At 45.1% G+C, this 17,349-nt stretch overlaps 1 protein-coding gene across 1 annotated transcript; it reads right to left on the bottom strand.

Annotated features, from left to right (window-relative positions):
• Positions 1-2,243: 2,243 nt before the first annotated feature.
• Positions 2,244-2,710, bottom strand: LOC308630233 (ATP synthase subunit g, mitochondrial). Its single transcript, XM_081258721.1, has one exon. It carries the CDS (start codon positions 2,643-2,645, stop codon positions 2,334-2,336), a length of 312 nt encoding a protein of 103 aa, XP_081114847.1. The 5' UTR covers positions 2,646-2,710; the 3' UTR covers positions 2,244-2,333.
• Between the last annotated feature and the right edge of the window lie 14,639 nt (positions 2,711-17,349).

Raw genomic sequence — 17,349 nt, 5'->3', positions numbered from 1 at the left:
GGCAGTTTGTCTTTAGACATTGCAGTCCTACTTACATGGTAATGAGAGTTCCTTCTGAGAATTGAATGTTTTAAATGTAACTTATTTTTACAATCAAAAACTCATTTTCCGGGGCTTCCCTGGTGGCGCAGTGGTTGAGAGTCCGCCTGCCGGTGCAGGGGACACGGGTTCGTGCCCCGGTCCGGGAGCATCCCACATGCCGCGGAACGGCTGGGCCCGTGAGCCATGGCCGCTGAGCCTGCACGTCCGTCCGCAATGGGAGAGGCCACAACAGTGAGAGGCCCGCGTACTGCAAAAACAAACAAACAAACAAACAAAAAAACAACTCATTTTCCTTTAGGTTGACCTTTAGGATCTCTTTTAAAGATCATGCCTTTGCTCTCTAAATCAGTCTTGCTATGCCATTGACTAAAATACATAACCATTTGAAAATAACCTCTTTCACCTTTTCAGAAAACAGCTTTTTTCCAGGAGAGTTTTCTCCCTGATTCTATCAGAGCCATTATTTTTCTTCTTTAGCATTTGTCAAATAGCTGCAATTTGATAGGTGAAGGACTCAAGGTTGAGGTGGCCCTGCCAGAAAATAAATAACACGCTTGGTTTCACAGCCAATGACACCATTCTTCAATTTGCTGGTGAGTTAGAATTTCTTTGAAATATATGTAAAGGACTCTAGAAATAGAAGGTATGGTTCTCTGTCTTCTCCATTCATGAGAAACTTGAAAACAGAAGCATTCCCAGCAGGAATGACCCTGACAGCACAGCAGGAACCTCCAAGCCAGTCTTTGCCAAATAGGTGGGATGGAGAAGCAACCCCAGAGGGAAGAAGACTAATGACTCACCTTTGGTTTCAGGTGCTCCTGGGCACCAAACCGCTTACAGCAGGAAGTTAGATCACAAGTCCTGTTAAGAAACACCAGCTTCATTCTCCAATTCCATTAGCTATTCCTTGACTTTCATTCCTTTGGGGTCAAGACCACATCAACTCCAGCACTGGGGTCTCCATCAACTGACTACCCAATGCCCTGTCACCTTTGACCCGGGGACTGCAGGTCTGGACAGGGCCATCAAAGGCCCAGCTGTGTGGCTGAGGTTCAATTTGTGGCTGGGCTCAGTTTTGCTATGATTTTTTTTTTTTTTTTTTTTTGGCTAAGCCACGCATCTTGTGAGATCTTAGTTCCCTGACCAGGCCAGGGATCAAACCCAGGCCCTTGTCAGCAGAAGCACAGAGTCCTAACCACTGGACCGCCAGGGAATTCACTCAATTATTTTTATATCTTTTGAGATTTTTAAAACAGTTTTTCAAATTTTAGTTAGGTGCAAATTCTTCAAGGGCAGAATTTTTGGAATTATCTTTGTAGTCCCAGGATTTGGCACAGAGAGATCAGCATGGAACTCAACAAAGGTGTGCTGCAGGAAAGAAGGTAACCAGTCTTCCTCTGTGACCTGCAGGGAACACTGTGATGGGTTTCCTTTTGTCTATAAATATTTTTGCCTTACATGAGAATATAAGACACCATTTACAATCCTACTTTTTTTTTTTTTTTTTTTTTTTTTTTTTTACCAATCACTTGTATTTATTTCAGGACATAATATACTATTTTGACCCATGGACGATACTAAACTATAATCCTGTTAAATATCTATAGGATATTTTATTTTTGTAAAGAGAGGTCCTTAAAAAAAAAAAGACATTAATAACATATCAAAATTAAATTGAAAACACAGGTCATTGCTTTCATTCTCTGTCCTAGTGTTAAAGATGTTACAAAGACACACAGAACATCACCCGGCTGGTCTCTTTTGGGGAAGCTATATTCAAACTGACAAAAAGTACCCCTACATTTACAGACACAGCTGTTGTCAAAGGGGTCTTTCTCTGATTTTAGCAAAGAAAAACAGTCCAAATTCTATTCTTTATACTAGGTGATTTAACTAGTATATACCATGTTTGGCACATGGTATTATTTTTCTCCTACTGGAACAAGTTCTTGTTTTCTCAAAGCCTTTCCCCAACTTTTCTAAAATTAAGCTTAAATATCATTTATTTCAAGCCTTCAAAGTAAAATGCTATCCTCATATATACATGTACCAGGTTGGTATATTCGTATCTATCCTTTCCAATTGCAGGCTAAGCAAAGACATGCATTTAGAGCTGTATTAATGTATTAAAGCAAAAGACAAGGCAACTTAATATCAAGAGAAATTGTGACCTTCCATGTAGTGCTTGACAGAGAAAACACTGATTTTGACACATTGTCTTATTTTATTCAAATGGCAGTCTGCTCACACATGGTCCAAGAACACCCAAATAACAAAGCAAAGACTGGTCTTCAAACATTATAGCCAATGATGCCACGCTTGCCTATGATCTCGCCAACATAAAACCACATCCACACCTCAGTGGCCACCAAACCATTCAGTAGAGCTTCCTTAACTGTAAGCTGTTTGAAGCTACCAGTTTGAGCACTATTGATAATTTTTTTCAAGCTCTGAATAGCTGTAGGGATCTCAGCAGGGGTTGGAGGAACCAGCTCAACCTTGGCATAGTGCCAAAATGTGGCCAATCGAGGCTTCGAGTAAGTCACAGCAGCGCTGACCAGCGCCGGGGCCTTCTCCGCGAGGTTACGGACAAACTGGGCCATGTCTCTAGGACGGAAAGCCTGTCGCGCCGACTGGCCGGCTGAATGTCCTACTTTTTTTTTTTTTTTCAATTAACATGATATAGGAATTTTCATATGTGCTACAGTATGAATGTTTGTGTCCCCTCTCCCCAAAATCCATATGTTGAAAACCTATGCCCAAAGTGATGGCATTAGGAGGTGGGTCCTTTAGGAGGTGATTAGGCCCTGAGGGTAAAGCCCTCATGAAAGGGCTTAGTGCTCTTATAAAAGAGGCCCTGAAGAGCTCTCTTGACCCCTCCACCATGTGAGGATATTATGAGAAGTCTGCGACCATAGAGGGCCCTCACCCAACCATGCTGGCACCCTGATCTCAGGCCAGAAATGTAAGAATTAAATTAAGCTACGTAGTCTCCAGTATTTTGTTATAACAGCCCAAATGGACTAAGACACTGTTACCGTAAATTCTTCTCATTTTTGGTATGTATATGTGGTTGATTTATATTCCATTTATGAATGTACCAAAATTTTCTAAGCCATTCTTTTGGTGTTCAGCATTTGGATTCTTTCCTCTTATTAACTATTATAAATAAATCTATGGCCAGCTCTTTCATCTGCATTTTGGTTTAGTTTCTTAGGATTCCCTGAACTGGAATTACTGGGTTAAAATGTATGAACAGCTTTTTGCTAATTCAATGGTTTAAAACACGTCATCTTGCGGTTTTAATCTGTATTTCTTTCCTGGATAATGGCACCAAACATTTTTCTTTATCTTTGTTTACTAGCTGTATTTCCTCCTTTTGTGAATTGCCTGTTCACGTCCTTTGTCCATTTATCTATTCGGGTCTTCGTATTTCTCTTATCAATTTCCATGAGTTTTTTTCCATTATGAAGATTCTAACTCTTGCTATATTTACTAAGAACAGTCTCCCTCTTTCTGTAGTAAGGGTTTTAACGTTAGAGTGTTTATTTATTTATTTTTTATTTATTTTTTTTTTTTTTGCAGTACGCGGGCCCCTCACTGTTGTGGCCTCTCCCGTTGCGGAGCACAGGCTCTGGACGCGCAGGCTCAGAGGCCATGGCTCACGGGCCCAGCCACTCCACGGCATGTGGGATCTTCCCGGACTGGGGCACGAACCCGTGTACCCTGCATCGGCAGGCGGACTCTCAACCACTGCGCCACCAGGGAAGCCCCTAGAGTGTTTATTTATTGATACAGACATTTACCAATTTTTTTATAACTTAATAAGTGTTTCCCCTCATGCTTTTATTGTTTCTAACATTGAAATTCTTAAAAGAGAGGCCCATACCCACTAGGTCTCTTTCTAAACTTCATTCTCTCCAAAATTCACCATCATCCAGCTCTTGACTCCAGGACGCTTTGCAAACTGCCCTTTCTAGTGTCACCAATGACCTTCTACCCCCTTTCAAGTCCCATAGCCCCACCGGACCCCCTGGAGGCATCTGGGAGGTGGAGAGCACCTCTCCTCACGGCCTCAAAGGTAGAGCCTGTTGCCTGCCTTGCCGGCACCATCCACTGTTTCTTGTTGGCCACTCCTTCTCAGTCCCCTTCACCAGACCTTCCTCATCCTCCCATTTCCAAAAGTTCTGAGAGATGTCTTCTCTTGTCCATTAAGACATATTCCCCAGGTGAGTAATCTCATCTAGTCCTTTGGCTTTAAATGTCAACTTGACGCTGATGACTCCCAAATTTTTGTTGCCAACCTGAACCTTGCCCCTGAACTCCAGACTCCGGCTTCCTCTGCAACATCTCCACTTGGGTATCTAACAGGCATCTCAAACTTAATGTGGCCACAAGACCAGAGTCAAATCCTTGATTTACTTTCCCAGATTTGTCCTCCACATCCCAACAAATGGCGACCTCAGCCTCTCAGGTGCTCGTACTAGAAGCCTGAGTCATCTTTGACTCCTCTCTGTCATACCCTAAATCCAGTCTATCAGCAAGTTTTATTAAATATGTCTGGAATCCAATCCTTTCACTTCCACCCAATCCAAGACTCCATCATCTCTCTCACCTGGGCTACTGCTGTAGAATCCCAACTGGTCTTCCTGCTTTCACTCTTGGCCCTTGTATCATCTGTTTCCCACACCACGGCCTTTTAAAAGTAAGGTAGGTCATGTCACACCGTGGCTCAGAACCTTCCAGTAAAGACTTTACTGTGTCCTATAAGTCTGTGCATAATCTGATTCCCACCCCACCTCCCTATCTCCTCCCTTGCTTACTCTGCTCCAGCCATTTTGGTTGAGTGTTTCCTTAAAGACACCAAGCAAGCTCCTGCCTCAGGGAGTTTGCACCTGCTCTTCGCGCCACCTAAAATGCTCCTCCACACATACCCATGGCTTAGTGCCTCATCTGCTTCAGATGCTACTCAAATGTCCTCTCAGGAGAGACACCTTCCCTCACTCTGCTTTATTTTTCTTCATAGCACTTATTGTCACTTACATATGATATGTCTGTTGTCTGTTTCCACTGACTAGAATATAGCTCTGGGGTAGAGCGCCGCAAAGTGGTTCCCCACGACCCCCACCTCCTGGTATACATGCCCTGATGTAATGCCCTCCCCTTGAGTGTGAGCTTGACCTGGCAGCTTACTTCAAAACAAATGCAACCTGGAAAAGGTGACCGAATGCCACTTCCAAGATTAGGTTACAGAAAGACTAATGTCTATCCTACCTCCCCGTAACCTCCAGCCAAACGGTAAGGCCCACATGGCCATGAATTGACGTCTCTGGCCAACAGCCAGTGAGGATCTGAGGCTAACAGCCACCTGAGTGAGCGGGACACAGGTCCTCCCCAGACGGCCTTGGGATGATGGCAGCCCCAGCTGATATCTTAATTACAGCCTCAGGAGAGTCCCCAGTTCAGGCTATGTCCAAATTCCTGACCCACAGAAACTGAGAAATAATAAATGTTAGTTGCCTTAAGCTGCTCAGTTTTGGAGTAATATGTTATGCAGCAATAGATGACTAAAACAAGGTCCAATGGGGGAAGAATCCCTGTTTGTTTGATTCACATTATCCCCAAAATCTAGAAAAGTGCACATAGCATTACCCAGCGATGTTTCTGAGTGAGTGAATGAATGAATGAATGAATTTCAGGACTTGTGCTAAGGAGATGGTCTGCCTTGCTCTGGACAACGTGGGTTGCATATTTGAGTCCCAGAACTACTTCAGCCATTTTACTACCATTTGTGAAGCCAACCTGAAGGCAAGGCCAACACAGAGGCGGCAGAGTCAGGAAAATAGCAAAGCTGCAAACCCAGAGCCCCAGCTAACACACCTGCCCTACCTGCAAATGCTTTTGGTCATCTGAGCGAAGTTTAAGCTAGCTTGGGCTGAGTTTTCAATAACTTGAAACTAAAAGCATACTAACTATTACATTTTTTATGGCATCGTTTTCTCCCCTGCCCCCATATGTTCTTCTTTACCTTTTTTTTCCCTCTGCCTACCCCGTTATGGCAGAGATTACGGCTGTCAACCCAGTTTCCATTCTCCCTTCTTCTCTACCAAAAGAACCACGATTTAGTTGGAGAAGTAAGGGGCCTAGCTAAAGAACTACATCTCCCAGCCGCCCTTGAAGATCGGTCATGGGACTAAATTCTGGCCAATATAAGCAGAAACTATGGAGTGAGTCTTCTAGAAAGACTTCCTTCAAAGCAGGCTCACTTGGCGGGCAGATACACTTTTCTCTTGGCCTCTTCTATTTTCCCTCTGCCTGAAATGGGATGGTGCGACCTAAAGTGACCATTTTGTGATTGAAGTAAATTTGAGGAGGAAATACATACACTAAATATGGTGAGGAAAAGAGCCTGGCTCTCTAATGAAGCCAACATACTAACCCTGAGAACCCCACCTCAGAACTTCTGTGATGAGAGAATTACCAGTCCTAAGCTTATTCCTTGTTTTTTCTGTTAACCTGTAGTGTAACTGATGTAACCCTTAAACCCAGCCTGTCCTTGTCTTCTCTTTTCATGCCACACGCTTCTCCCGGCTGATATCATCTGCTCCCGCAACTTCAGGAACCATCTACATAATAAAGACGCCCAGACTGATGCTGCACCTCCTGCCTGTCTCCCAAGCTCCCAAAGTGACTCCTAGATATCCCCACTGGGTGGCACTTAAAAGCACGTTAGGGGACAGCATGGACTGTGGAGTCAGGTAGATATCGTTTCCAACTCTGACTCTGTTACCCTCTGAGAAACCTGGGGTGAGCAACAGCATCTCTGAGCCCTATCTGTGAAATGAACATAATACTACTACTTCATAGGGGTTTTTTTTAGAGATTTATTTTTATTTTCTCTTTTTGTAATTTATCTCTTTTTTTATCACCTTTATTGGAGTACAATTGCTTTACAATGTTGTGTTAGTTTCTATTGTATAACAAAGTGAATCAGCTATATGTATACATATATCCCCATATCCCTTCCCTCTTGAGCTTCAGAAGGTTTTTATGACAAAAATATATGTGAAAGAGTGCCTGGCATATAACCAGTGCGAAATATGTTTAGTTCTCTCCTCCCATCACCCCCTCCACCCTCTCCTCTGCCTTCTGTTCTCTCACCTTCAGGTAAATGGCTTTACCAACTACCACATCTCTCAAGCTAGCAATCTGGGACTCTCCCTCAGCTTCTCTCTCTGTCGTTCCCCATTATTCCCTCATAGCCAATCAATGACCAAATTCTGTTGCTTTCATCCCAGAACTGTGACTGTGCTTTTCTATCGATCTCCATTATTACTCCTTGGTTTAAACTCTTTTTTTTTTTTTTTTTTTGCGATACGCGGGCCTCTCACTGTTGTGGCCTCTCCGGTTGCGGAGCACAGGCTGTGGACGCGCAGGCTCAGCGGCCATGGCTCACTGGCCCAGCCGCTCCGCGGCATGTGGGATCTTCCCGGACCGGGGCACGAACCTGTGTCCCCTGCATCGGCAGGTGGACTCTCAACCACTGCGCCACCAGGGAAACCCCCTGGTTTAAACTCTTACTAGCCCTTGTCCGGCTTATTCCTGTGGTCAACCACAGGCTCTTCACAGCTTACCCTCTATCAGAGTTGCCCCTTTAAAAAAAAAACAGGATCTTGTCTAAACATATCATATCAACCTTTCCTGAATTCTGTTGCCTACAGAATAAAATCCGAATTCTACAGGTGAGCATCCAAGCTGTCCCCTCCAACGCCTTGCTCCTCCCTCCCCAGGTACTCACCATTCTCCAAACATATCAGGCCTTCCCTGACTCTCTCTTCACACCTCTTGGGATGTGTGTCTGCTGCCCCCTGACCCTTAGACCATACCATCATCATCAGTATGTGGCCCAGTAGTTTAAACGTTTCTCCCTGCATTTCCCCTTTTGCCTTCACCCATTATAAAAGGATCTGTTCCTAATCTCAGGGGAGGTGGACAGCAGACTTGGATTGGAGACACTTTCCTTCCTGGCTTGTATTTCCCCAGCCCTAAGCTCGTTGAGCTGACTAGGGCTTGAGGTGAGGGAGTGTATCTCTGGTGGAAACAGGACCAGAGAGAGATATTTCCCCCAAACCAAGAAGGGCCTAGGGAGAGGAAAGAGAGACCTCTGGGGCCCACCAGAAGCAGGGACTTGAGCCCTGCTTTCTAGAAGCACCAGAAGCTATATCAGGCAGTTGGTGGAAATAGCCATGATACATCAGGGTGATGGGATCCTCCAGCCAGGTTTCCTGTGTCAGAGAAAGCAGCACAGGGGACTGCAGGGCCCTGCAGGCTGAGTAACACACCAGGATATTAGCACGGCCTTGGGCGCAGCCGGAAGCCCCAGGAAGGACTAAGACTGAATTTCCTGCAAGCCTAACAGAATGGGGGCTGAGAGTGAAAATGAAGTTGAATGACAAGCAATCATGAAATGGGGTATATAGCGCCCTGAGTTCCTTACCTGCTTGAGAAACAAGTCTCCACCCATCTTCTTGGGCTCCTGTCCTGCTCCTTCCCATGTGCCCTCCGATCTCTTGCTCTTGTCTTTCAGCCCCCGATTTCTGGCTCCCTGGACCACTACAGGGAGTTCTTTCCAATCCTCACAACTTCCCTCCTGGTTCTTTGGACTTAGAGTTTCCTGCATAGCTGTTGACTCTGCTGGCTGCTTGTCCCAACATGCCCCCAGCCAGGCCAGCCTCTGGCCCTCCAAGGGTAGGAGTGAGAAGGGACACAGTGAAGAAAGCTTCTTTTTTCCTCTTCTCTATCTGGCAACTTTATTCATCCTTCAGGACTTTGCTAAAATGTCACCTCCTGGGAAACTTCCCTGACCTCCCTAGGTAGCGTTTCCTTCTCTGGGTTTCCACAACATTTTGCTTCTACCTTTGTCCTTGTCACATGTATTATTATTTGTGTATCTACATGGTGGCCTTTTCACCTTGACTATGAACACCCTAGGGGCGGGAACCATGTCTCATTTACCTGGCACAATGTCAGCTACAGAATAGGGTCTCACAAATGCTTGTTAAGTGCCACTTCTTATGCACCTTTCTATCCTCCTTTTTTCTCTGTACCAGGTAGGCATGTATTTGGCTGCAAGTAACAGAGAACCCAACTACACTGGCTTAAATAAAGATTTACTTTTCTCACTCGAAAAGAAGTCTGGAGGTAAACAAGCTAGGGCTGTCAGAGACCCAGCCTCTTCCTATCTTCCTATCCTGCTAGTTTCAATGTGTTGGTCATAGATGCTGTTGTACCTCTAAGCATTACATATAAGTTCTAAGCAAGAAGAAGTGGGAAGGGTGAAGAGCCAACTATGTCCCTTTTCATCAGGAAAGCACAGGTTTTCCCAGACTTCTGCTCACATCTCACTGGCCGTAATATGTCACATGACCACCCGTAGCTACAAGGGAAGCTGAGAAAGGGAAGGCGAAGGAGAAAGTGGAGGAGCCTGGGTGTGAATGAGAACATTCTTGGGCCCCAGCCCAGACCTACTGAAGCAGAAATGTTGGGGGTGGAGCTCACAGTCTGTGTTGTATTAAGCCCCCTAAACAATTCTGATTCAGCTGAAGTTGGAGAACCATAGTCATATATGATGGCCAGTGTTCTCACAGGGAAAAATCCTAGGCTCGAATTCAACTCACCCATTTTTTACTATAACTTTTGCTACTGGCCAGCCAGGAAATGTTGGTTTCCTGATCACTGAGTTGTTGTAAGGACCAGTTGAAATATTGTAGATGAAAACGTCTTGAGAGCTGTAAGTCATTGGACAATTATACTAATTTTGAAATTATAAATTTCTTAGTTCACAGTTTATGTAGCTGACACGTTCAGCAGACTGCAAATGCCTGGGAAAAGCAAAACTACCCATAAAAGGTATGAAGAGATTGAAAAGTTACGACAGTAAGGAACAAAAATAGAAATTGAAACCACAGACGTTCAAAATACACTGTTATCAAAAACAAATGTTTGCAGCAGCCCCAGTGGTTGCTGCTACAGGTGGTTTCCATGAGAGGAAGGAGGACATACGTAGTTTCAAAACAAATACTTTGGAGGATAATGAAATGGAGCATTTAGGGGAAAGTGTTGGTAAGAAGATGTGGAACAAATACAAGGGATTTGGTGTTCTGCCATTTGGATTAAACATACTAAGACCCCACTGTCTGAGTTCCAAGTAGAGTGTCCATCCTTCACTGTAGTAAAACCTGCTCACTTAGTCTATTTATTCCACAGCAGTCGCCCATGTAACAGACACTGAGTAGTTTTCACTGGTGAACTTGGCCAGTTCATCAGCTACTCACTAGGCCCCAGGGAAGTCATAGTCAGATCTACATTTGCCTTCAGATAATATTCTCAGGTTAGGAACTGGCCATGACTAAAATAGCAGAGCTGTACCAACACTGGGAGCGTGACCTGTCTGCTCAGGTGAAAACCACAGTGTCAAGAAGGGAGCGCTGACAACTCTGAATACACTAAAAAATCAATGAATGTACAATTTAAGTGAGTGGATTTTATGACAGCTGAATTATATCTCAATAAAGCAGTTTAAAAAAAAATGAAGTGTTTGCAGTCAGAGACCCTGTGACACAGAGGCAGTGAGCAACTCAGAGACTGTGTGTCCATGTGTCAGTTAACTTTGTACAAAATGTGAAGCCAAGGTTTATTTACTGATTGATTTAACATCTGGGCTCCAACACACACGTGCTGTGATAAGAGAGCTTATAGAAGCAAAATCACAAAGCCACGTGCTCCTTGGCCTGGTGAAAGAGGGTAGCAATCTGCATGTGAAAAGCTGATGATGTAACCAGCTGAAACTGGTGGTGACCTGAAGCCCAGCTCAGTTCAAATAAATAGGCCAATGCTGGTCACAGATTCCAAATATTCCACCAGTTTTGGAACTGGACTTCCTGGGGGTGTTTCAGTTCATCAATCAGTCAGATAGAGCCTCACCTATTTCTCCTCCTTCCCCTTCTGTGGATCCAAGTCTTCCCTCACCCCAGCAGAGCCCTGAGTGCAGTGCTAGTAGGTAGCCAGGACAGCTGTAATTCCATATGTGATCGTGTTTCCTCTGCTTCTTTCCTGGGGAATTATTACAGTTATTGCTGGTATTGAAATGGAGTTGGTGAGACAGTGAGTCTCAGGGTCAAGTCAGTGACCTGGTTGCGTTAGTGACCTGACACTTTAACACCCCTTGAACCCATCCCCTCTCAAAGCATTGGAGGACTCTGATCTGTAATGACCTCCTTCCTCTCTCCCGCACCATGGTCTCAGCTTCTCTGCTGTGCCTTTCTCACTTAGCAGTACCAGCGGCTGGAACTTCTCCCAGAGTAAAAATCCAAAATAAAGACAAAATTTCCCTGTCTCTCCTGTCACTTCTAGTGCAGTCCTTCCCTCTCCTTCACAGCAAAATTCCTAAGAAAGAATTGCTTAGTGTTAAGCGTCCCCCTGCTGTGAAATTCATGTGTCGAAGCTATAAGCCCCAGCACTTCCGAATGTGATTACATTTGGAAAAGGGCCTTTCAAGAAGTTATTAGGTTTGACTGAGGCAGTCTGAGTGGGCCCCAATCCAATGTGACCGGTGTCCTCACCAGAAGAGAATATTAGGACACAGACAACACAGAGAGACGCCATGTGAGGACACAGAGGGAAGGCTGCCATCTGCAAGTCAGGGAGAGGGGCCTCCGGAGACACCAGTTCTGCTGTCGACATCTTGATCTTGGACTTCCAGCCTCAAGAACTGTGAGGAAATAAACGAGTGGTGTTTAAGCCACCCAGTCTGTGGCACTTCGTTATGAGCCCTAGCAAACTAACACACTTAGACATTCTGCTTCTGCTTCCTCCTCTCCTAGCTCTCTCTCGTGATTTTCCTTTCTCTTGTTAACCTTCTCTTCCAATCAGGGTTCCGTAGCCACCGATCCACCAGCCTGCTCACCCAAGGTTACCGCTGGCCACCAACTTGCTGGCTCCGGAGGCCACTTGACTGTCCTCATCAGACTCAGCTTCTCTGCAGTTGGTCCCACGTTCCTTCCAATGCCATTTTCAGCACTTGGATTCCAGGCTACTTCACTCTAAGGTTTCACTCACCTCCTTGGCCGCTCCTTCTCAGTCTTCTTGGCTGAATAGTCCTTATCCTTCTACCTTCTAAATGTCAGAGGCCCGGGCCGGCCTCAGCCCTCTTCTCTGTCCACAGTCTTTCCCTAGGTCATTCCATCCAGCTCTATGGCTTTAAATATCAGTAAAAAGCTGACATGTCACACATTTGCATCAGCAGCCCCCAGTTGTCCCTCGAGCTCCAGGCTCAAATATTCCATTGCCTGGAACATTCCTCCTGAATATCCCAAGAGCATTTCAGACTCAACATGTCTGGAACTCCAGGCTCTAATTTCCCATCACATTTAGAATGAACTCCAAATTTCTCCTCCCTGCTTGCACGTTCCCTCATTACTCTTCGGACCTCATCTCCTTCCGCTGCTCCCTCCCTCACCACCCTCCAGCCACACAGCTGGTCCTCTAGGTACAGCTGGGGTGGCCTTTACACTGACTGTTCCTTCTGCCTCTCCTACGAGTCGCTGGTTAGAGCTTCACAGAGCCTATTTTGTCCTTTACATCACTCAGGGCTTGACTCAGAATGCACCTTCTGGAGAGGATTTTCTTGACCCACTGTCCCAATATCACTCTCCTGAAGGTTGTAGAACTCAATATTACACTAATAACATTTAATAACGTGTTATTAGGTTACACTAATAATATTTTAATAAGCTCATACTATAGTACCCAGCATTATATTAAATGCTTTACATGCATGATCTTATTTAATCTTCAGAACCACCTAATGAGACATTCTTATCATCCCCATTTTATAGGAGAGGACACTGAGGCTAAGAGAGGTCAAACCCAACATCATATAGTTTGCACTAAGGTCTGATTCCAGAGACTGTGCTCTTAACCATTAAATTCAGTTGCTTCTCTCTTTAAATGCTGTTCTTTATTATGGACAATATGGTTTCTAGGAGTTTACTTTCCAGGATAAATTAGTTTCAATTGCACTTGTGTCTGAGGAGGTAAAGTAACTCTGGTGTATCAGTGTGTACTAGGGAAGGGTTTATTTTCCAAACTCTGGTTTTAAACGTTCAGATAATACAAAATGCAGGCTTCATAGGGACAAATTCAAACATGGGTTCAGACCACCTCTGTGGTTCTTGCTTATAGACTTATTAAAGAAGATGAGGGTATTTGGCTCTTTGTTGTTTGGGGTCACTCAAGTTCTCCAAAGCTATTAATGCTTTTAAGCTTAGGTTTTTTCTTTTTAAAAAATCTTACTTCTACAAGGTGATTATAAGTAAAATCCTTAAAGTAAAATCCTTAGAAAAAGATCAATGTGCTGATGAGAACAAACATTATCAAAAACTTTTATGTGTCCCAGGCACTTTCCTGCTTTCACTGTCTCTTAAGTAGGTATTATTTCCCCTCTTTTACGATGGAGGAAACTGAGGCACTCAGAAGATAAATAACTATCCCCACTACAAAACAGGAAATCTGCAATTTCCTGTTCCTTCCTTCTTTACCAGACAGCACATGCCCCAAAGTGGTTTTCCCTTCCCAAGATGCCACACAATTGACTACCTGAGAGCCATTCTGTGACACTTGTTCTTAGGGCTCTGAAATTTAGTTCCATGATATAATGATAAACACGAAAAGTTACTTCTCAGGGATCTATATACCTTTGTGGAAGTGTGGCCAAAACCCAAAAGACTACAAAGGAATTTAAATTTCTGGGCCAGTCCTCTTCAACTCAGGTAACCATCAGATACCAGATCGTGCTAAATTCTCAGTGACACTGTTTAGTACGAGAACAACGCTATTCCTGAGCACAAGGACTCTCTACTTGCAACCTTTGCACTGGCTCTTCTGGGTGCCTGGGCTGCCTCTTCCCTCATGTCCTTCTGTCCTCAGAGAAGCCCGTATGACCATCCTACCTCCCCACCAGACTCTCTCTAATCCTGTACCCAGCTTTGTTTTTCTTCACAGCACTCATTACATTCCATACTTATCAGCTGATTGTATCTCCTCCATTAGAGGGAAGCTTCCTGAGGGCTGAGACTGTTCACTGCAGTATCTCCAGTGCTTGGCATAGAGTAGGTGCTCATTAAATAACTACTGAATGAATGAATGGATGTTGTAAACACAGCGGGCCTGAATGAATGGGTGGGTGATGTTCAGTCTTTATGGGGCTATACTATTCACACCCCCCTTCTGTCTGAGCTACAAAGGGAGAGATATGACTACTCCTTCCAGAGAAGTAAACAGGAAAAGAGACCCCAAAAGAATAGAAATCAAAAACCCTCCTGCCTCTGATGAGCAAGGTTTTCATGGACAAAACCATGAAAAACGTGGACATTTAAGAACACGAATTAATCTTGCAAAATGTAATGGATCTTTAAGGTAGTTAATTCCAGCAAAAAGAATAACCCAATAAACAAGTTTTCCTTAAATAGGCAGACTATGCGGCAGTGTGCAGCTTACATAAGTAGCAATCACATTGTCTGCGTCACCCTTTTGAGAAAGGCAGCAAGACACGTTCTGCTCAAGCTGTCCCCATAACAGAGTGATTCATGCTTACAGACCCCACCTGGAGCTGCCTCTGGCACATGCAGTCTGTTGGGCAATGACCCAGAAGTAGCCGTGTGAGTGAAGAGGTAGCTTTAGCAGCAGAAGCTACAAAAGACCTCTGCTCACACGCTTTGGATAACGGCTGCCACTGCCCTGGGACCGGTCATGACTGCCCCACCCAGCGGGTCTCTTCAGCTTCATGGCTCCCTGGGGTGTGTGCTGGCGTATGGAGGGCCATTCTAGATCATAGATCTAGGCCACATCCATGAAGGGATGACTCACCTTCTGCTCTGCTGTAAGGATGAGTTTTAATATAATTTTAAATAACTGGACACTTTTCTATGCATTCACCTAGAAAATAAAAAGCCTTTAAAGTCAGGACTTTACAGAAACTGGAGAAAGCACACTCGGTCTGGGGAACTGTCGTCAATCACTCACGATCCAGCACACGCCACCACAGCTCTTGGGATCTCTTCTCCCCAAACACTGGCTGCTGAGTGAGGTGGTCCGGCCTCCCTTCTCCTTTCTGGAGCCTCAGCCAGAACACAGACCCTTTTCATTTTAAGGATTTTATTTCTAATCATCATGTGGATACAGGGTTTAAAAAAACGAATCTGGGGCTTGCCTGGTGGCGCAGTGGTTGCGAGTCTGCCTGCCGATGCAGGGGACGCGGGTTCGTGCCCTGGTCCGGGAAGATTCCACATGCCGCGGAGCGGCTGGGTCCGTGAGCCATGGCCGCTGAGCCTGCGCGTCCGGAGCCTGTGCTCCGCAACGGGAGAGGCCACAACAGTGAGAGGCCCGCGTACCGCAAAAAAAACAAAAAAACGGATCTGCCAGAGTTACAAAGGTTCCAGAGTCTTGAAAAGCTAGGACACAATGGCCCTAGTATCATTTCTGACTTCTCCCTGAGATGTTAACTGGCAGCCCAGTTAGATTTCTGTTGCCTGTTTTTATTTCAGAAGGTGGAGTTCACCAAACCTCTCGCTTCCTTCTGTTCCAGGCTTTCTGGAGACCAAGACAGACCCTTTCTTTCTTTCTTTCTCTTATGGCAATAGATTTCACTGGAATTCCAAATGATTGTTTTCTCAAAATTCACCAAAAAAAAAAACCCCAAAAAACCAAAAAAACCTTCTGTCTTTCCCAGATACTTGACAACATGCTGGACGGATGGTAGAAGCCCAGCAGACCATATGTGTTGATGGACGGACTGAAAATTACCTGGGCACACTTCATTTTTGGAGTCTTCTCAGCACAGACTGAACGACTTGTTGCTTTGTTGCTCCAAGGTTGCCCTGAGCAGCCAGCCTATGGGGTTCTCCATCTGCAGCTTGGTAGGAAACAATGTTCTTCAGCAGCCTTGATGCAACTGGCAGGGTAATGGCCATAGACTCCCTTTGTTAACAGGAGGCAGGGGTATTAGCTGTACTGTTTCTGGATGTTGGCAGAAATGTGGTCCTGCCCTGTGGTCCTTCAGAGCAAAACTTGAGGTTGAATCTCTTTTGTTGGGGTAGATAAGGCAGTGTATTGAGCTCCATGGAAAACAGACAGGAGGACTCTGACAGATGGGGAAAGGGTCACGCCCACAGCAGGGGGTCAGCCTAGAAGTGGGTACTATAGCAACCCACTGAGAATTACCCTGTGGATTAAAGGATGGTTGGATTCACTGGGTCTGCCCTGGCTGAGTCTTTTGTCAGCCAACAGACAAGAGGCTGGTTTGCAGCTGTGAGATTTGACAGTTTGGTTGGGTTCAGACAGCTCTGTGCTGTGGAGATGACATTACTCCTGACTCTCACTGCATGTGTGTATGTAAACCAGTGGCACACCAAGGAGAAAGGCAATGGGAGCCACCCACTCTACATGCAGGCAACAAGCAGTTAATTTCTGTGTGTGGGTGGGTGCGTGTGTGTGTGTGTGTGTGTGTGTGTGTATAGAATTTGAAAACAATTAAAAAACTGACTAAAATTCAGTTTGCTTTTTATTATTTTCATGCTCCAACAGTTCCAAACAATGTAGTGATAAAATACTCCTCCCTCATAGAGGCAGACTTCTCCCACGCCCCCTCCTCCCACCCTTGGTATAACACTGGGATAAACAAGCACCAGGTGGGACGATTATAAATCAGCAAGAGAGCAAACAGGGCTTCCCTGGTGGCGCAGTGTTTGAGAGTCCGCCTGCCGATGCAGGGGACATGGGTTCGTGCCCCGGTCTGGGAGGATCCCACATGCCGCGGAGCGGCTAGGCCCGTGAGCCATGGCCGCTGGGCCTGCGCATCCGGAGCCTGTGCTCTGCAACGGGAGAGGCCACAACAGTGAAAGGCCCACGTACTGCAAAAAATAAAAATAAATAAATAAATAAAAAAAGAGAGCAAACAGAAAGCAAATGACTCCTGAGATAAGATTTTAAAAAATTATCCCCAAAACTCTGCTTTGTGAAGTTTACAGAAGGTTGATCTGTATGCTATGGGCCTTTCTCTTGTTTAGCTTTGTGTTTTTGTGTCCTATTGCTGCTTTTAAACCACCACCACCACCACCAACATTTAGTGCCTTAAAACAACAATCATTTATCTGCTCACAATTCTGCAATTTTGGCAGGGCTCAGTGAGGATGGCTCATCTCTGTTCCATGCGGTGTCTGCTGGGCTTGGACCTTCCTGGAGGGCTTTTTC

The sequence above is a fragment of the Mesoplodon bidens genome (assembly GCF_964165515.1).
Source record: "Mesoplodon bidens genome assembly, chromosome: 16".
NCBI classification, from domain to species: Eukaryota; Metazoa; Chordata; class Mammalia; order Artiodactyla; family Ziphiidae; genus Mesoplodon; species Mesoplodon bidens.
Note: the sequence above shows the minus strand (reverse complement) of the source record. Positions and strands in the feature narration are given on the sequence as shown.